The sequence below is a fragment of the Pristiophorus japonicus genome, chromosome 1 (assembly GCF_044704955.1).
Source record: "Pristiophorus japonicus isolate sPriJap1 chromosome 1, sPriJap1.hap1, whole genome shotgun sequence".
In the NCBI taxonomy this organism is placed as follows: domain Eukaryota; kingdom Metazoa; phylum Chordata; class Chondrichthyes; family Pristiophoridae; genus Pristiophorus; species Pristiophorus japonicus.
The window spans coordinates 199,066,726-199,087,488 of NC_091977.1; the positions used below are offsets into that span (position 1 = coordinate 199,066,726).

The 20,763-nt window shown below is 48.4% G+C and overlaps 1 protein-coding gene across 1 annotated transcript in view; it reads right to left on the reverse strand.

Moving 5' to 3' along the window:
• Window positions 1-19,877, reverse strand: part of LOC139260133 (ankyrin repeat domain-containing protein 31-like) — a 294,522-nt gene extending 274,645 nt beyond the window's left edge. The window contains exons 1-3 of the mRNA XM_070876378.1: window positions 19,720-19,877; window positions 12,710-12,792; window positions 11,136-11,224 (exon numbers count right to left, since the gene is read on the reverse strand). Of these exons, the coding sequence (XP_070732479.1) occupies window positions 11,136-11,224; window positions 12,710-12,792; window positions 19,720-19,820 (273 nt within the window). The 5' untranslated portion in view covers window positions 19,821-19,877. The remainder of the gene's footprint in view (window positions 1-11,135; window positions 11,225-12,709; window positions 12,793-19,719) is intronic.
• Between the last annotated feature and the right edge of the window lie 886 nt (window positions 19,878-20,763).

A 20,763-nucleotide genomic window follows, 5' to 3' on the forward strand; every position in this document is an offset into this window, starting at 1 on the left:
AGGTTCACTAGGTTGATTCCGGAGATGAGGGGGTTGACTTATAAAGATAGGTTGAGTAGGTTAGGCCTATACTCATTGGAGTTCAGAAGAATGAGAGGTGATCTTATCGAAACATACAAGCTAATGAGGGGGCTAGACAAGGTGGATGCAAAGAGGATATTTCCACTTATAACTAGGGGGCATGGTCTCAGAGTAAGGGGCCACCCATTTAAAACTGAGATGAGGAGGAATTTCTTCTCAGAGGGTTGTAAATCTATGGAATTCTCTGCCCCAAAGAGCTGTGGAGGCTGGGTCATTGAATATATTTAAGGTAGAGATAGACAGATTTTTGAGCGATAAGGGAATAAAGGGTTATGGGGAGCGGGCAGGGAAGTGGAGCTGAGTCCATGATTAGATCAGCCATGATCTTATTAAATGGCAGAGCAGGTTCGAGGGGCCAGGTGGCCTTCTCCTGCTCCTATTTCTTATGTTTCAGTGCCAGGTCTCCTGCCATGTCTCTTCAGCATCATCTTCCGTCATTAAGGCCACATGATGCCCATATTTAAGAACATGCAGCACAATTGTCACAATTTTTCCAATTTTCAAATAAGAATATGGCAAGACCCTTCAGTGCAATCCATGTGCTGCTTGACCATCCCAATTGCTAGTGATTATAGTGTGGTCATTATTATATATGCACTGAGCTGGAGTACAGTGGTTGAACAGCAATATCAGCAACTTGTCTCCTCGAGGAAAGTCTCCCATTCAACCAATGTGGTCACATTGATTTTCCTCAATATAAAAGCAACATGCCTACTGGAAAGTATGCATTGAATGCATGATTTTGAGTTGACAGTTGTACATTGAATGAGTAGAACAGCTTTTTTCATGCAAGGCCCAGAATCTCAAACAGACAAGTGTCTGTGCTTGTCCAGTTGATCGTGTTCTGCACCTGATAAAAAGCAAAACAGGATTTGTTTCTCCTACTTGTGGTCTACACTGAGCTGTTTCACCTGGTGTTCCTTCCAGTAGAAATCCTCCTAATGGCCCAAATGCATAAGTCCACCGTACAGCAGTTAATTAATTTCAGTCAAGTCTTGGAAGCCTGGAAGGTGCCAGTGTTAAGAGATCAGAAGAGCTGTTATCTTGACGCACCCACAGTGGTGTTCCTGCAGATCTTAGCTACAGATCTGTGGGCATTCTGTGTCTTGGGGTCATCAAGGCACGCCAGCTTAGCTGTGAGGCGCTGACTGTATAGGGCTCTCTTTGAGTACCCCGGCATTGACTTTTTTGCAGCACTGCTTCTGCTGCCCTCGCCGCTTTGGGGCTATGTTGATGCCAATGATGGATCGGATTAGGCGGTGATCTGTCCAGCAGTTGTCAGCTCCTGTCATGGCGTGGGTGATGTGCACATCCTTGCGATCCCTGGCTCGGACGATGACATAGTCGAGCAAGTGCCAGTGTTTGAAGCGAGGGTGTTGCCACGATGCCTTGTACTTGTCCCTTTGGCGGAACAAGGTGTTGTCATCACCAAGGTCATCTTCTAGACATTTTGTCAGGGTACCACTGGAGTTTCTTTTCCCTACCCCCTCTCTGCTGATCATGCCTTCCCAGAGGATTGTGTCATTGCCAACCCTGGCGTTGAAGTCACCAAGGAGGATCAGTTTGTCATCCGCAGGGACGCAGGACAGGGATTTTTCGAGGTTGGACTAAAAACCCTCTTTGGTCTCATCTGTCGCATCCAGTGTTGTGGCGTACGCACTGATAACTGTGGCGCGTTGATTCCAGGGTAGGGTGAGTCGGAGAATCATGAAACGTTCGTTAACCCCGCAGGGGGAGTCTTTGAGGCAGTCGACCAACTCGTTTTTGATGGCGAAACCAACTCCGTGGAGACGGCATTCTTCCTCTGGTTTCCCTTTCCAGAAGGTATAACCTCCACCTTGTTCCTTGAACGGGCCTTCCCCTGCCCACCAGGTCTCGCTCAGGGCGGCGATGTCAACATTGGAGCAGCTAAGTTCCTGGGCAACTATAGCAGTGCGGCGTTCCGGCCTGTCACTGTTGGAGTTGTCCATGAGGATCCTGACGTTCCAGGTCCCGAACCTCATCTTAAAAGGAGTGGAACATGCCTGTGCGTGAATTCTTTTAACGTGGGGTGGCCATTGCACACCGGCTATCACACGGGTTTAGCTGAGCAAGGTCTTGGTCCAGTGGCAATGGGATCCAAGATGACTAGAGACCAGGCACTGCTGTATGAGCCTAGTTGCCTACGGCGAGATGTTGGTGGCAAGCTCGGCACTAAATAACGCCCTTCGTTGAGATGGTAGGTGGTCCGAGGCTTGGTTGGGGACAGGCATTGGGTCAGTGGTCCACTGAAGTTCAGAGTGGAAGGTCAGGGTGGTCACAGCCATTGCCCCGAGACACAGAATGCCCACAGCGCTTGGTCTGACCTCCAGGCCTCCATAACCAGTGCCTGCGAAGAGACACTCGGTCACTCAACCAGGAAACACCAGGACTGGTTTGATGAGAATGACCAGGAGATCCAAGAGCTAATAGATCGCAAGCGCAGGGCATTTCTGAGCCTTAAACAACAACCCAACTCGGGAGCAGCAAGGCAGCATTATAGACGGCTTAAGGCCGAGGTCCAACTAAAAACTCGGGACCTAAAGAACAGATGGTGGATGGAGAAAGCACATGAGATACAGCAGCTGACCGACAGCCAGGATGTGCGAGGATTCTTCACCGCAGTCAAGACCACCTACGGCCCAAACACCCAAGGCCCCACCCCACTGCTGGCCAAGAATGGGGAAAAACACATCAAGGGCACTGAGGCAGTCAGGGCCCGCTGGAAGGAGCACTTCGAAGATCTCCTCAATCGAGACTCTGCCTTTGACTCGAGTGTCCTCGACTCCATCCCGCAGCATACTACCCGCCACCACCTCAGTAAAACCCCAGCACTGCACGAGGTAGAAAAAGCCATAAGACAGCTTAAGAACAATAAGGCTACGGGAGCGGATAGAATCCCCGCTGAGGCACTGAAGTATGGCCTCATCTCCCTCATCTGGAGGGAGGAGAGCATGCCGGGAGAACTCAGAGATGTAGTGATCATAACCATCTTTAAAAAAGGGGACAAGTCCGACTGCGGCAACTACAGAGGAACCTTCTTGTTATCAGCCACTGGGAAAGTCGTCGCTAGAGTCCTCCTCAACCGTCTTCTCCCTGTGGCTGAGAAGCTCCTCCCAGAGTCACAGTGCGGATTTCGTCCACTGCGGGGCACAACCGACACGGTTTTTACAGCACGACAGCTGCAAAGAAAATGCAGGGAACAGCACCAGACCTTGTACATGCCTTTCTTCGACCTTACAAAGGCCTTTGACACTGTCAAACACGAGGATCTATGGAGCGTCCTCCTCCATTTCGGATGCCCTCAAAAGTTCGTCACCATCCTCTGCCTGCTCCACGAAGACATGCAGGCTGTGATCCTTACCAACCCATCCATTACAGACCCAATCCACGCCCAGACCAGGGTCAAGCAGGGCTGCCTCATCGCGCCAACCCTCTTCTTAATCTTCCTCGCTGCAATGCTCCATCTCATACTCAACAAGCTCCCCGCTGGAGTGGAACTGAACTACAGAATTAGTGGGAACCTGTTCAACCTTCGTCGTCTCCAGGCTAGATCCAAGACCACCCCAGCCTCTGTCATTGAGCTACAGTACGCGGATGACGCCTGCGTCTGCACACATACAGAGGCTGCACTACAGGACATAAGAACATAAGAACATAAGAATTAGGAACAGGAGTAGGCCATCCAGCCCCTCGAGCCTGCTCCGCCATTCAATAAGATCATGACTCGGCTCCACTTACCCGCCCGCTCCCCGTAATCCTTAATTCCCTTAATGGTTAAAAATCTATCTATCTGTGACTTGAATACATTCAATGAGCTAGCCTCAACTGCTTCCTTGGGCAGAGAATTCCACAGATTCACAACCCTCTGGGAGAAGAAATTCCTTCTCAACTCGGTTTTAAATTGGCTCCCCCGTATTTTGAGGCTGTGCCACCTAGTTCTAGTCTCCCCGACCAGTGGAAACAACCTCTCCGCCTCTATCTTGTCTATCCCTTTCATTATTTTAAATGTTTTGATAAGATCATCCCTCATCCTTCTGAACTCCAACGAGTAAAGACCCAGTCTACTCAATCTATCATCATAAGGTAACCCCCTCATCTCCGGAATCAGCCTAGTGAATCGTCTCTGTACCCCCTCCAAAGCCAGTATATCCTTCCTTAAGTAAGGTGACCAAAACTGCACGCAGTACTCTAGGTGCGGCCTCACCAATACCCTATACAGTTGCAGCAGGACCTCCCTGTTTTTGTACTCCATCCCTCTCGCAATGAAGGCCAACATTCCATTCACCTTCCTGATTACCTGCTGCACCTGAAAATTTAACCTTTTGGGATTCATGCACAAGGACCCCCAGGTCCCTCTGCACCTCAGCATGTTGTAATTTCTCCCCATTCAAATAATATTCCCTTTTACTGTGTTTTTTCCCAAGGCGGATGACCTGACACTTTCCGACATTGTATTCCATCTGCCAAACCTTAGCCCATTCGCTTAACCTATCTAAATCTCTTTGCAGCCTCTCTGTGTCCTCTACACAACCCGCTTTCCCACTAATCTTTGTGTCATCTGCAAATTTTGTTACACAACACTCTGTCCCCTCTTCCAGGTCATCTATGTATATTGTAAACAGTTGTGGTCCCAGCACCGATCCCTGTGGCACACCACTAACCACCGATTTCCACCCTGAAAAGGACCCATTTATCCCAACTCTCTGCTTTCTGTTCGCCAGCCAATTCTCTGTCCATGCTAATACATTTCCTCTGACTCCGCGAACCTTTATCTTCTGCAGTAACCTTTTGTGTGGCACCTTATCGAATGCCTTTTGGAAATCTAAATACACCACATCCATCGGTACACTTCTATCCACCATGCTCGTTATATCCTCAAAGAATTCCAGTAAATTAGTTAAACATGAATTCCCCTTCATGAATCCATGTTGCGTCTGCTTGATTGCACTATTCCTATCTAGATGTCCCGCTATTTCTTCCTTAATGATAGCTTCAAGCATTTTCCCCACTACAGATGTTAAACTAACCGGCCTATAGTTACCTGCCTTTTGTCTACCCCCTTTTTTAAACAGAGGCGTTACATTAGCTGCTTTCCAATCCGCTGGTAGCTCCCCAGAGTCCAGAGAATTTTGGTAGATTATAACAAATGCATCTGCTATAACTTCAGCCATCTCTTTTAATACCCTGGGATGCATTTCATCAGGACCAGGGGACTTGTCTACCTTGAGTCCCATTAGCCTGTCCAGCACTACCCCCCTAGTGATAGTGATTGTCTCAAGGTCCTCCCTTCCCACATTCCTGTGACCAGCAATTTTTGGCATGGTTTTTGTGTCTTCCACTGTGAAGACCGAAGCAAAATAATTATTTATGGTCTCAGCCATTTCCACATTTCCCATTATTAAATCCCCCTTCTCATCTTCTAAGGGACCAACATTTACTTTAGTCACTTTTTTCCGTTTTATATATCTATAAAAGCTTTTACTATCTGTTTTTATGTTTTGTGTAAGTTTACCCTCGTAATCTATCTTTCCTTTCTTTATTGCTTTTTTAGTCATTCTTTGCTGTTGTTTAAAATGTTCCCAATCTTCTAGTTTCCCACTAACCTTGGCCACCTTATACGCATTGGTCTTTGACTTGATACTCTCCTTTATTTCCTTGGTTATCCACGGCTGGTTATCCCTTCTCTTACCACCCTTCTTTTTCACTGGAATATATTTTTGTTGCGCACTATGAAAGAGCTCCTTAAAAGTCCTCCACTGTTCCTCAATTGTGCCACCGTTTAGTCTGTGTTTCCAGTCTACTTTAGCCAACTCTGCCCTCATCCCACTGTAGTCCCCTTTGTTTAAGCATAGTACGCTCGTTTCTGACACAACTTCCTCACCCTCAATCTGTATTACAAATTCACCCATACTTTGTTACTGTACCAGGAGCCAGTGAATCAGGAGTGCAGAGGCACCGTGCTCACATTTCGCCCCCGAGAGTGCGGACACACTGTCCCGACTCCCCCCTCTTCCCCCATGAGTGCGGACACACTGTCGTCGTCGTCTCCCGTGAGTGCGGACACACTGTCCCGGTCATAGTCAATGTACTCACTGAAGCGTAAAGCATGGGCTTTACACTAAACATCCGTAAGACAAAGGTCCTCCACAAACCTGTCTCCGCCACACAGCACTGCCCCCCAGTCATCAAGATCCACGGCGCAGCCCTGGACAACTTGGACCATTTCCCATACCTCGGAGAGCCTCTTATCAACAAGAGCAGACACTGACAACGAGATCCAACACCACCTCCAGTGCGCCAGTGCAGCCTTTGGCCGCCTGAGGAAAAGAGTGTTCGAAGACCAAGCCCTCAAATCTGCCACCAAGCTCATGGTCTACAGGGCTGTAGTAATACCCGCCCTCCTGTATGGCTCAGAGGCATGGACCATGTACAGCAGACACCTCAAGTCACTGGAGAAATACCACCAACGATGTCTCTGCAAGATCCTGCAGATCCCCTTGGAGGACAGACACACCAACATTAGCATCCTCAACCAGGCCAACATCCCCAGCATTGAAGCACTGACCACACACGATCAGCTACGCTGGGCAGGCCAAATTGTTCGCATGCCAGACACGAGACTCCCAAAGCAAGCGTTCTACTCAGAACTCCTTCACAGCAAACGAGCCAAAAGTGGGCAGAGGAAACGCTACAGGGACATCCTCAAAGCCTCCCTGATAAAGTGCAACATCCCCACTGACACCTGGGAGTCCCTGGCCAAAGACCGCCCTAAGTGGAGGAAGTGCATCCGGGAGGGCGCTGAGCACCTTGAGTCTCATTGCCGAGAGCATGCAGAAATCAAGCACCGGCAGCGGAAAGAGCGTGCGGCAAACCTCTCCCACCCACGCTTTCCCTCAACGACTATCTGTCCCACCTATGACAGGGACTGTGGTTCTCGTATTGGATTGTTCAGCCATCTAAGGACTCATATTTAGAGTGGAAGCAAGTCTCGATTCTGAGGGACTGCCTATGATGATGATAATGATGAGCTACAGATCATCTCAAACTAAGCAACACAATTACTGTTTTTTTGCTCAGCCTAAACCTCATCAACATAACACTCCTTATATAGACAAATGTCTCAGATCACTTTATAGGGGATATTAAATGGACACCAAATAGAACCAAAAGCAATTTAGGTGGGACGACCAAAAGCAGTGTCAAAGAAATAGTTTTTTTCAATAAAGGAGTCTTTTGGAGAAGCAAAATATTTTGGAAGAGAAGTGAAAATGGGAATAGCTAATAGTTAAAAGATCTGCATTTACTGGTGGAGTAGATAAGACTGGGGAATAAGGAGTAATCCTGAGTAACAAGAACAGATAATGCACGTTGGGATGGATGGCTGCAGAATATTTGGCGTGAGGCCATGTAGACTTTTGAAGATGAGAACAAATACTTTTGAAATCAATTCGCTGTGGCAGAGATAGCCAATAGTGCTTAGAAATTACAGGGAACAGGTGTGCGGTACTTTGTGTTGAAGAAAACTTGGGCTACAAAGTTCTGGAGTAGCTGATGGTTGCGATGGGTTTGTTATTTACATCTTAGTACTTTATGAATGGAAAGAATTCACCTATAAGCAGGAATAATGCAGTTCACACAAAATGTACATATAACTTCAGCATTCTTCATCAGTTTCTGCACTTCGACATCAACCTCTTCTTCCTCAAATGTCACTCTTGTGCCTAAAGTTGAACAACTATATTCACAATGTGCCAATGTTGTCTATCGATTACTATTTCAACTGTAAGTCTAACTGATATTCCTGTCGAGTTCCTTAGAGCAGCCAACCATCTTTTCCTTGGTCCTTTATTTTTCCAAACATTATCTTCTTAACCAGGTGGTCTCTTTTTTCTTTGGTCATGTATCCCAAGTATTGGAGTTTTCTTTTCAACGTGTTCTTCAATATCATTCTCAGTTCTGAGCCACATTCCCCTCATTAACTCAACTACCAGTATCAACCTTCTCATCCAACCCAACTTTCAATGGCTGCTCACACAATCAATTGACTGAATTTACAGCTGACAAGTGCATCACTCTTAATTTGGAGGACTGACATATATGGGTGATGAAATTTTAAGTGCAAGTATTTTTTTAGTTTAAAAAAAGTATTTGTTCTTGGTATGTAGATGATGCTATCAAGACCACATTTATTCCCCATCCTAGTTGTCAGAGAAGGTGGTGGAGAATCTTCTCCTTCAGGTGGATCTGCAGTCCTTGTGGTGATGGTGCTCCCACAATGATGTTAGATGGAGAATTCCAGGAAATTGACCACGCCACAAAGGAACAACAATGTATATCCAAGTTAGGATGATGTATGACTTGAGGGTTGGTGTTCCCACAAGATTGCAGCTCTTGTCCTTGTCTGTGGTAGAGGCCGGCAGGAAAGGAAATGCTGATGCCATTGGCTAACTTGTCACTCAGAGAGTGATCAGTCTCCTTTGATATTCAGAAACCAAAGGGAAATAAAAAGGCTAACAGTGCATGACACCATCAAGATTGAAAAGAATGAGAGAGAAGAAATAAATCAGAAAGTAGTGATTAGGTAATACCTAGCTTCCATTCTGAACATTGTAGAAAAAACTCTTTTGCTTTTCCCATCCAGCTCCCTTGCAGCTCTAGTTAACTTGCCTGCAAGGATATGGCCCCAACTCTGTTCAGGTGCAGATCGTCACATCACTGTAGCTTACTGCTGCCACAGAACTGATCCCAAGAAAATTAAAGCTTCCCTCCAACACAATAGACAGGAATTCGCCACAAAATTATTTGGGAGAAGATTTACAGCTTCCTGCTGGCTTCCCTCACTTCTAACATTTTTCGCCATGTGATGCCGTCCAAATATGGGTGGTCTTGAATCATAGAATAGTGCAGCACAGAAGGAGGCCATTTGACCCATCGAGTCTGCGCGGGCTCTTTTGATGAGTAATTGAGTTAGTCCCACTTCCCTGCTCTTTCCCTATATACCTGCAAATATTTTCTCCTTCAAGTATTTAACCAATTCCCTTTTGAAAGCTACTATTGAATCTGTATCAACCATCCTATCAGGCAGTGCATTCCAAATCCTAACCACTCGTTGCGTAAAAAATGTTTTTCCTCACGTCACCTCTGGACTCCGCTACCACTACAAGGCCTAAAATTCGGGCTTCAGTTCGCCCAGCAGTAAAAATCGGCATTGCACGAGGATTCATGACGCCAACCGTGAATTTTCTGCAACTTTTCTCCAAGGCCAATACCACTACGAGAGAGGAAACATCAAAAAAAATTCCAAAGAAGAAAAAATAAAAAAAAATCTCAAAACATTCACAATACACTTAACTATCGAATCGCTGCAAAAGAATTAAAAAATAAAAACTTTAACTCACCTTTTTTGCAGGTCTTCATACCTACCGCTGTTCAAGGGTTGCAACGCAGGTTTTTCCCAGGCTTTTTTATCGTCCTAACTACAGGTACGCTGTGAGCCACATTTTTGGTGAAAGCTATTTCGAGTCTTGCACGCCGGTGGTCTTCTACGCAGCGGTACTTAAAAGCCGCCGGTGCAAGACGTCTCTGAATTTCCCGGTTTGCCGTTTCTCGCCAAAAACGGCGAAATAGCGCCAGAAAAAACGGCCACAACGTACACGAATTTTTAGCCCCAAATGTCCTTTCTAAAGTGTGGTGAATTACATGCAAATGATGAGAATTACATCATATGACATAATTTCCATAATTTGTACCTTTAGCAAGTCTGGGCACAAGGGACACCTGATTTGACTTGAAGAAAAATTATTATTTGGCAGGCTGTAATCAAAGTGCCACAGATGATTGCCATGAACAATCTCAGCATAATGGTAGTGAGTAACCTGAAATAAATATGGATAGGGGAAAAAATAAAACACAAGTTGAACCTCCCTTATCCGGCGCTGGATAAGAGAATTTGCGGGACGAAGGGAGGTCATCCCGACCGCGCCCTCCCCACCCCCCCCCCAGACTTACCGGGTACTGCTGACCTGGGGCACCAACAACACCCACGCTGTGTCCTCGGGCCGACCTCCTCACCTCCCGCTGCTCGCCGGCCTCCTCACCTCCCGCTGCTCGCTGACCTCCTCTCTTCCCGCTGCTCACCGACTTCTTCTGGGCCCCGACAGCGCCGCTGGGCTCGACCTCGCACCAAGAGACCTGGCTGTTTCCATCCAGGTCGGGTCTGCCAACGCCGGAATGCTGCAAAATGGCAGGCGCTGCGCAGTTCGATGGCCGCAGTTGTCTGTGAGTGTCAGGCTGTCTTTTTCTCTCTCGGGGGCTGTGGGTGTGGGTGTGGGGGGTCGGTGAGGGAGGGGGGAGTTGGCACTGATTCTCCGGATCATCGGCCATCCCACATTCCACACTGCAGCAGCTCCCGCCGCTTTCACATACAGACCCGACCCCTGCCAGGAATGGTGCCAGACAACAGGTGGTGCCGGATAAGGAAGTCCCGGATAAGAGAGGTTCAACCTGTAAGAACAAGAACAAAGGGCTAGAAATCCATCATCTGGGCTCCTGTGGGAGTGGATTGGGAATGGAGTGGAACGTCTATCCGTCCACAGATTTGCCACTGACCCTGTTCCAATCCCGTGGGACACCTGCCTCAGCAGGATGCGGGTAGGGGGAGAAAAAGATTTCTCTGTGGCATCTTGCTCTGGATTGATTGCCATGGGAAAATGGACTTTTGAAAATTAAAAAAAGTGTTCTCGCTTCTACCAGGATCAGCCATAAATAGTGTTGGGTGCAACTGGGGAGGATCTGGCAGGAATTCTGACAATCTCCTTTTATGACATCTGCGCAGAAGGGCAAAAATGTAAGAAGTGTTTGTCCTTTACAAGGGCTGAAGAGCCAGCACAACTAGGTTGCAGCCCAAATTCCTCCCCCATGAACCCACTATTCCAGCCAAGTAAAGAGAAATTTCAGGGCTTAAAAATCTAATGCTCATGAAATTTATTACCATTCCACAAGCCAATTTCTAATTTTGATATCACACTTCATACCAGAGTTTTTACTTGCTGTTGATGATTTTCCATGTGTAATCGAAAACATTTGGTTTTAGGAATCAGCTGTATCACAGGTGAAGAACTTCCTAAAACAAATATAAAAGATTATTCACCTTTCAGTGCAGTGGTCATCATTATTCAAATTATGGTGCACTCCATGTACTGATCTAATCAGGAAAGTTTAGACGGAATCGTCCATTTAAAATATTTTTAGTAGGAAGGAAACAGAGGCAGAGGCCCCGATGTTTATGGGGAGGGTGCCGGGGTGGCCAAAAACTGCCGAAGAACGCAGCAAGGCCGGGGACACAGAACTTAACAACAGGACCAGATAATCATTTTTTTGATCAGTTTCCCACTCAGCAGCCGGCCAAATTAGCAGTCCCTGGCAATCAGGAGGGGGTGGGGGGAGGTCAGCGATTAGAGGGGTGGAGAGAGGCCGTGATGGGAGAGACCAAAGGCTTCTTTGTGAGGCCTGGGGGAAACACTTCTGCTCCTCCTGGTCCACAAGGAGTGCTAAGAAAGGCACTTATCTTGTGGAGCCAGCTCCCGTTTCCTTTTCACTGCCGAGTTTGCCGACCCCTGGGAAACCTGCGCAGCAGCGAATTTTAAATCGAGTTCCCAATTGCACTACGGGAGCCGGATTTATATATGTTAATGAATGTCCCGCCTCCTCACAGCAGGACACTCAGATACCCCAATAACCGTCGCTGTAAAAAAGGCATCGGATGTGTGCACAAAGTGATGGTGAAGCGTTCCCCATATTTAAGTCTTTAACCCCACCACCTCACCGCAACCCTCTGTCGCCCGTCATGGAGGGTGGTTAATATCAAGGCTATGATCTTCCCTTCCTATTATACATAAAAGCGCCCACGATATAGTACCGGCTTTCAAAGAGCTATCCGTTTAGACCCATTTCCCTGCCCTTTCCCGTACACTTTTAAATTTATATTTTTCAAATAATTATCCACTTCCCTTTAATAACAAAGCTATTATGGATTCCACTAGTTTTTGGTCCTAATAACCCCTTGCATTAAATAAAATTCTCCTAACCTCTCATCGCATTCTTTTCATGATTTTAAATGTATGCTTTATAGTGTCTGTCTCACGACCAGTGGAAATACTTTATTCCCTATTCCTTACCAAAATCTCTCAATTTAAACACGTCGGATATCCTCTTAATCTCTTCTGTTCCAATCAAAAGAGCCCAAATTTCACTAGTCTCACATCATAATTAAAGCTTCTTGTTCTAGGAGATCTCTTCTGTTCCCTCTTCCACCCTTAATGGCTAATTTGGGATGCCTGCTGGGATGTGTGGACATTGGAAAAGGACTGGATTGGATTCAGCTGTGATGTCCTTTACAGTTCAATGCTTAGCTCATTGACACTGTCAGAATGACCTCACGGGCGAGGTACCAAAAGATTGCTGACATCCAGTGAATCTTACCTTGAAGAAAGATCAGTGCCTGCAAGAGCGGAGGGACGAAAATGGACGGAAGCAACAAAATGGTAATGGAGAAAAGATATCTGCACTTCTTGATAAAATTAGGTGTGTAAAATCAAAGAAATATTACCTCCAAATGTTGCTTCTGTGCCTGAAGTGAAATCACTCATTGTATGGTACAGCTGAAAAGCATTTTTATGGATAAACAGCATCCTACAGAAAGTAAGCACAGAAACATATTTATCACAGCAATACTGAAAACTGTAATTTGGCAAAACAGAATAGTCATGTGAGTACAGAATTGTCACATCAAGCTGTTGAATTCCCAATTTCAGCCCATTGCTATGGATAGCATTCGGCAACCATCTTCTTTCACAAAACGACAGGAAATGTGATCGCCTGAGACTAGGAGAGTTGGGTGAAAATAGATTCCAGTCCTAACAAATGTCAGAGGGATAGACTACAGATTCCATAGTGCCAGTTAAAATCTTGTCCTGCTGCTTTGGTGAGATCCTGGATGGAGCCAAGCATTTCCCTACACAGGGAAGCAACATTAATATAGAATCATAGGTCTCAATTTTCCCCAGTGATTTGCGCTGTTTTTTTGGAGCAGGCTGCTCTTTTTGGGCTAAGTTGAAAAAACTCAGTTTCCTTAATCAATTTGCACCAGCGTAACTCAGTTAGTTACAATTTTTTTAGGTCAGTTTTTTTTTCAGCCAAAAGGGGCGTAACCAGCCACCCACGCCAATTCTGGTCATTTAGGGAAGTTTGGCCAGCTGAGAGTTACTCCAGTTGTGCTTAGGCTAGTGTATGTGGCCTCTACAGAAAAATCTTCCCAAGGGTTGAGGAAATCGGCACACCAGATGCCCAGACACTATGGGCCCAAGTTTCCACAGGATAAAAAACGGACGCCCCTCCGAGCTGGGTGCCCGTTTTTCGCACCTAAAACGGCGCCAGAAAAAAAATGCGCTATTCTCGAGCGCTTTGCAGCTCCTTGTCTGTTTAGCGCGGCGCCCAGGGGGGGCGGAGCCTACACTCGCGCCGATTTTGTAAGTGGGAGGGGGCGGGTACTATTTAAATTAGTTTTTTTCCTGCAGGCAACGCTGCGCGTGGGGGTTGGAGCGTTCGCGCATGCTCAGTGTGAAAAAAAACATTGGCACTCGGCCATTTTTGTAGTTCTTTGTAGCTGTTTAATTTTTGAACATTTTTAAATAAAATCACATTGCCATCAGCACATCAGCACTGAGGCTACCCTTCTCACTGTCTCCTTCCCCTCCCTCCCATCCCCTGCGCGGCAACAAGCCGCTGTCTCCTTCCCCTCCCTCCCCTCTCTCCACGGCAACAAGCCGCAGTCTCCTTCCCCTCTCTCCACGGCAACAAGCCGCTGTCTCCTTCCCCTCCCTCCACGGCAACAAGCCGCTGTCTCCTTCCCCTCCCTCCCCTCTCTCCACGGCAACAAGCCGCTGTCTCCTTCCCTTCCCTCCCCTCCCTCCACGGCAACAAGCCGCTGTCTCCTTCCCCTCCCTCCCCTCTCTCCACGGCAACAAGCCGCTGTCTCCTTCCCTTCCCTCCCCTCCCTCCACGGCAACAAGCCGCTGTCTCCTTCCCCTCCCTCCCCTCTCTCCACGGCAACAAGCCGCTGTCTCCTTCCCCTCCCTCCACGGCAACAAGCCGGTCTCCTTCTCCTTCCCCTCCCTCCCCTCTCTCTACGGCAACAAGCCGCTGTCTCCTTCCCCTCCCTCCCCTCCCCTCCCCTCCACGGCAACAAGCCGCTGTCTCCTTCCCCTCCGCGGCAACAAACCGCTGTATCCTTCCCCTCCCTCCCCTCCACAACAACAAACCGCTTTCTCCTCCCCCACCCCCCCCCCCCTCCCGCTCAGCGGCACGAACGGCTTTCTCCCCCCCCCCGCTCAGCGGCACGAACGGCTTTCTCCCCCCCCTCTCCCGCTCAGCAGCACCAACGGCTTTCTATCCCCCCCACCCCCCCTTCCGCTCAGCGGCACGAACGGCTGCAGAATTCTCCCTGGCTGAAGCACTTTCACACAGGTAGGAAGATGGTTTATTTAATCTTTTCTTTGCTTATAAATGTTTATTCAGGTTGGATTTATTTGTATAATATTTGTATAAGTATAAATAAGGATTTATTATAGAATTTAATGACTTCCCTTCCCCCTCCCCCTCCCCACCTCGTTCTGGACACCTAATTTGTAACCTGAGCCTGATTTTTTAATGTGTAGAACAGGTTTTTTCAGTTCTACAAAAATCTTCACTTGCTCCATTCTAATTTAGTTTGGAGTATGTTTTCACTGTGGAAACTTTCAAATCAGGCGTCAGTGGCCGGACACGCCCCCTTTTGAAGAAAAAATTCTGTTCCAAAGTAGAACTGTTCTACCTGACTAGAACTGCAGAAAAAAAAAATGTGGAGAATTGCGATTTTTAAGATAGTCCGTTCTCCACCAGTTGCTCCTAAAAATCAGGCGCAAATCATGTGGAAACTTGGGCCCTATAAAAGAATTGAAAAACACATAGCAGCAACTTGCCTCCAACCCCGCCCGAAGGCTGTCCAGTCCCATTCTCGGTCCCCACACACGAGAGAGAGAGAGAGAGAGAGAGAGAGAGAGAGAGAGAGAAAGAAATCCGGGGACCATGAATGGGACCGGACCGCCAAGCCCTTCGGGCGGGGTTGGAGGTAAGTTGCTGCTGCTATGTTTTTTTCAATTCTTTTAATGTGTTGGGAGCTGGCTGTATGCTTCACTTTGCAGCTTCAGCTCGCATTGTGTCCCTGGTTACCATGGTAGCCAGATCTTTTTGGCGCAGATCAAGGCTCCACCCCCAAAACTAAAGGTCAGGTTAGGCCACGCCAAAATGAAGAAATCCAACGGGGAAACTTAGAATTTTTTTTTGCCGTACTTAGGCCCCCAAAAAATCGGGCGTAACTCTTCAAGTACACCAAAAAAATGCTTTGGGGAAAATTGAGCCCTATAGAATGGTTACAGCACAGGAGGCCATTCTGCCTGTCGAGTCTGTACCAGCTCTCTGCACAAGCATTTCAGCTACTCCCACTCCCCCGCCCTTTCCCCATAGCCCTGCAATTTTTTTTCCTTCAGGTTCTTATCCAATTCCCTTTTGAAAACCACGATTGAGTCTGCGTCCACTACCCTTTCAGGCAGTGCATTCCAGATCCTAATCGCTAGCTGCGTAAAACAATTTTCCCTCATGTCGTCATTGGTTCTTTTGACAATCTGTGCCCTCTGGTTCTTGACCCTTCTGCCAATGGGAACAGTTTCTCTCTCTACTCTGTCTAAACCCAGGAGAACAACCCCAACTTCTCCAGTCTATCCACGTAAATGAAGTCCCTCATACCTGGAATCATTCTCATAAAGCTTTTCTAGGCCTTCACATCCTTCCCAAAATGCGGTACCCAGAATTGGACACAATACTCCAGTTGAGGTTGAACCAGTGTTTTATAAAGGTTCATCATAACTTCCTTGCTTTTGTACTCGAAACCTTTATTTATGAAGCCCAGGATCCCATATGCTGTTTTAACCGCTTTCTCAACCTGCCCTGCTACCTTCAACAATTTGTGCACATATACCCCCAGGTCTCTCTGTTTAGTGCACCCGCTTTAGGATTGTACTCTTTAGTTTATATTGCCTCTCCTCATTCCTCCCATTAAAATGTATCACTTTGCACTTTTCTGCATTAAATTTCATCTGCATTAAATTTCATCTGCCATGTGTCTGCCCATTTCAGCCTGTTTGTGTATTCTTAAATTCTATCACAATCCTCCTCACTGTTCACTTCCAAGTTTTGTGTCTTCTACAAATTTTGAAATTGTGCCCTGTACACCCAAGTCCAAGTCATTAATATATATCAAGAAAAGCAGTGGTCCTAGTACCGACCCCTGGGGAACACCACTGTATACCTTCCTCCAGTCCAAAAAACAACTGTTCACCACTACTCTCTGTTTCCTGTCACTTTGCCAATTTCGTATCCATGATGCCACTGTCCCTTTTATCCCATGGGCTTTAACTTTGCTGGCAAGCCTATTATGTGGCACTTTATCAAATGTCTTTTGGAAGTCCATGTACACCATGTCAACCGCATTGTCCTCATCAACCCTCCCTGTTAGCTCATCAAAAAACTCGATCAAGTTAGTTAAATACAATTTGCCTTTAACAAATCCATGTTAGCTTTCCTTAATGAATTCACACTTGTCCAAGTGACTGTTAACTTTGGTCCCTGATTATCATTTCTAAAAGCTTCCCCACTACCGAGGTTAAACTGACTGGCCTGTAGTTGCTAGGTTTTTCCTTGCACCCTTTTTTGAACAAGGGTGTAACATTTGCAATTCTCCAGTCCTCTGGCACCTCCCTGTATCTAAGGAAAATTGGAAAATTATGGCCAGTACCTCCACGATTAAATCCTGATTACTTATCACTTTAAGTATAGACAGCCTTTCTAGTAACTCCTCTATATCAATTCGTATCGCATCTAGTATCTCCACCATCTCCTCTTTCACTATCAATTGGGCAGCATCTTCTTTCTTGGTGGAGACAGATGCAAAGTACTCATTTAGTACCTCAGCCATGCTCTCTGCCTCCATGCGTAAGTCTCCTTTTTGGTCCCGAATCGGCTCCAACCCTCCTCTTACTATCCGTTTACTATTTATATGCCTCTAGAAGATTTTTGGATTCCCATTTATGTTAGCTGCCAATTTGTTCTCATACTCTCTCTTTGTCCCTCTTATTTACTTTTTCAATTCCCCTCTGAACTTTCAATGTTCAGCCTTATTTTCACTTGTAGTCTCAACCTGACATCTGTAATACGTGCTCTTTTTCTGCTTCATCTTACTCTCTATCTATTTTGTCATCCAAGGAACTCTGGCTTTAGTTGCCCTACCTTTCCCACTCATGGGAATGTAACTTGACTGTACCCAAGCCATCACCTCTTTAAAGGCAGACCAGACCATTATTCAATTGCAGTTTTGCCTGCCAATCTTTGATTCCAATTTATCCGGGCCAGATCCATTCTCAACCCACTGAAATTTGCCTTTCTCCAATTAAGTATTTTTACTCTGGATTGCTTTTTTTCATAGCTATTCTAAACCTTATGATACCATGATTGCTGTTCCCTAAATGTTTCCCTACTGATACTTGAGCCACTTGACCCACCTCGTTTCCCAGAACCAGATCCAGCAATGCCTCCTTCCTTGTTGAGCCAGAAACATACTGAAGAAAGTTCTCCTGAACAATTTCAGAAATTCTTCCCCCTCTCTGCCCTTGACACTATTACAATCCCAGTCTCTATTAGGATAACTGAAGTCCCCCATTATCACTACTCAGTAGTTCTTCCAACTCTCTGTAATTTCCCTACAAATGTTCTCCTCGTTATCTTTCCCACTAGTTGGTGGCCTATAGAATAAACCTAGTAGTGTAATGGCACCTCTGTTGTTTCTTAACTCTAACCAAATAGATTCTGTCCTTGACCCCTGCAGGACTGTAACATTCTCCATAACCAATACTGCCACCCCTCCTCCTTTCATCCTTCCCTACCAAAATTGCCCCCAACGAAGAGTAGGCGCACTGCCGATCTTTAAGATCTTGCGTTGATATTCACCTTTGTTTTGTATTTCCTGTTGGGGCGGTGTGGAGGGGCGGAAGTGCCCTTGTGTTGGGTTAGCCGCCCCAAGTCATCAGCGCCGCCTTCTTCCCATCTTTCACCATTCATAAACTTCAGCTCATCCAAAACCCTGCTGCATGCATCCTAACTTGTATTAAGTTCCTCTTACCTATCACCCTTGTGCTCGCTGACCTACATTGGCACCCGCTCTACCAAAGCCTCAAATTTCAAATTTGGTTTGAGAGGCGGGGCCTCGGGTCCCGGTGTGTGGAAGGCGGGGCCCCGATGTGTGAGGCGCGAGCCCCGGGTGGGAGTGTAAGAGAGGCGGGTCAAGGATCCCGGTGTGCAGGAGGCGGGGCCCTGGGTGGGGGAGGTGGGGCCCCGGTATGTGGGAGGCAGGGCCCAGGATCCCGGTGTGTGGGAGGCGGGGCCCTGGGTGGGGGAGGTGGGGCCCAGGTTCCCGGTATGAGAGACGGGCCCCGGTGTGTGAGAGGCAGGGCCCAGGTGTGAGAGAGGCGGGGCCCCGGGGTGTGAGAGGCGGGCCGGATTGTGTGATAGGCGGAGCCTCGGTTCCCAAGGTGTGAGAGGCGCGGCCCCGGGGTGTGAGAGGTGGAGCCCCAGGGTGAGAGGCGGGGCCTCGGTTCTCGGGGTGTGAGGCGGGGCCCCGGTGTGTGAGAGGCGGGATCCCGGTGAGTGAGAGACAGGGCCCCGGATCAGGGTGTGAGAGGCGGGTCCCCGGTTCCCGGTGTGTAAGTAGCGGACCCCGGGGAGTAAGAGGCAGGGCCTCGGTTCCCAGTGTGTGAAACGCGGGGCCCCGGTTCCCGGGGTGTGAAAGGCGGGGCCCGGTGTGGGAGTGGCAGGGCCCCGGGATGTGAGAAGCGGGGCCCCGGTTCCCGGTGTGTGAGAGGCGTGGCCCCGGTTCCCGGGGTGTGTGAGGCGGGGCCCCGGTTCCCGGTGAGAGGCGGGGCCCCGGTTCCCGGTGTGTGAGAAGCGAAGGTCCGGTGTGAGCGAGGCCGGGCCTCGGTTCCTGAGGTGTGAGGCAGGGCCCCGGTTCCCGGTGTATGAGGTGGGCCACCGGGATGTGAGAGGCGGCGCCCTGGTTCCCGGTGTGAGAGGCGGGGCCTCGGTTCCCGGTGAGAGGCGGGGCCCCGGTTCCCGTTGTGTGAGGCAGGGCCCCGGTTCCCGGTGTATGAGGCGGGCCACCGGGATGTGAGAGGCGGCGCCCTGGTTCCCGGTGTGAGAGGCGGGGCCTGGATCCCGGTGTGAGATGCGGGGCCCCGATCCCGGTGTGTGAGGCGAAGCCCCGGTTCCTGTGGTTTGAGAGGCGGGGCCCCGGTTCCCAGTGTGAGGCGGGACCACGGTTCCTGGGGTGTTAGAGGCGCGGCCCCAGTTCCCAGTGTGAGGCGGGTTCCGGTTTCTGGTGAGAGGCGGGGCCCCGGTTCCCAGGGTGTGTGAGGCGGGGCCCCGGTTCCCAGGGTGTGTGAGGCGGGGCCCCGGTGATGGTGATAACTTGGGTACCTCTGGACGCGCCGCTCATCCTCCTCGGCCTCGCTCTCCGGTACCGAGCCCGCCACGATGCTGCCCTCGCTCTCACAGTCTGACGCCGCTTCGCTCGCCATCTCCCGCGCGCCGTTTCCGTCAGCCCGCGGGCTCCAACGCGCATGCGTACCGAGCAAATAGATGACAGAACAACCACGCCGCAATCTCTACGCATGCGTACCCACGGAGACCCGCTCCATCTCGCCTCTCCCTCAGCGGGACACCGGACAGACGCACCCACAAATCGGGCAACGGCAAGCGCGCATGCGTACTGTCCCATTTTCGGGCACGCCGCACGCGTGCAGGGTGAATGGCTGAGGCGTGTGCACGAGGCTCGAGTAAGCAGTGAAACGTGTCGATTATCAGAACTCAACTGGATGAGGAAATGCAGGAAATATTCAGCAGGTCAGGCAGCATCTGAGGAGAGAGAGAGTCAACAGACCGATGACCTTTCGTCGTCTGTATCATTTTCTAGTTCTGATGAAAGGTCACAAACCTGAAACGTTGACCGTTTCTCTCTCCACAGATGCTGCCTGACCTGCTGAGTATTCCCATCATTTTCAGTTTTGATTTTAACTCGGTAGAGGAATGGAGAAAGTGACAAGGATTTAAGAACATAAGAATTAGGAACAGGAGTAGGCCATCTAGCCCCTCGAGCCTGCTCCGCCATTCAACAAGATCATGGCTGATCTGGCCGTGGACTCAGCTCCACTTACCCGCCCGCTCCCCGTAACCCTTAACTTCCTTATTGGTTAAAAATCTATCTATCCGTGACTTGAATACATTCAATGAGCTAGCCTCAACTGCTTCCTTGGGCAGAGAATTTCCCAGATTCACAACCCTCTGGGAGAAGAAATTCCTTCTCAACTCGGTTTTAAATCGGCTCCCCCATATTTTGAGGCTGTGCCCCCTAGTTCTAGTCTCCCCGACCAGTGGAAACAACCTCTCTGCCTCTATCTTATCTATCCCTTTCATTATTTTAAATGTTTCGATAAGATCACCCCTCATCCTTCTGAACTCCAA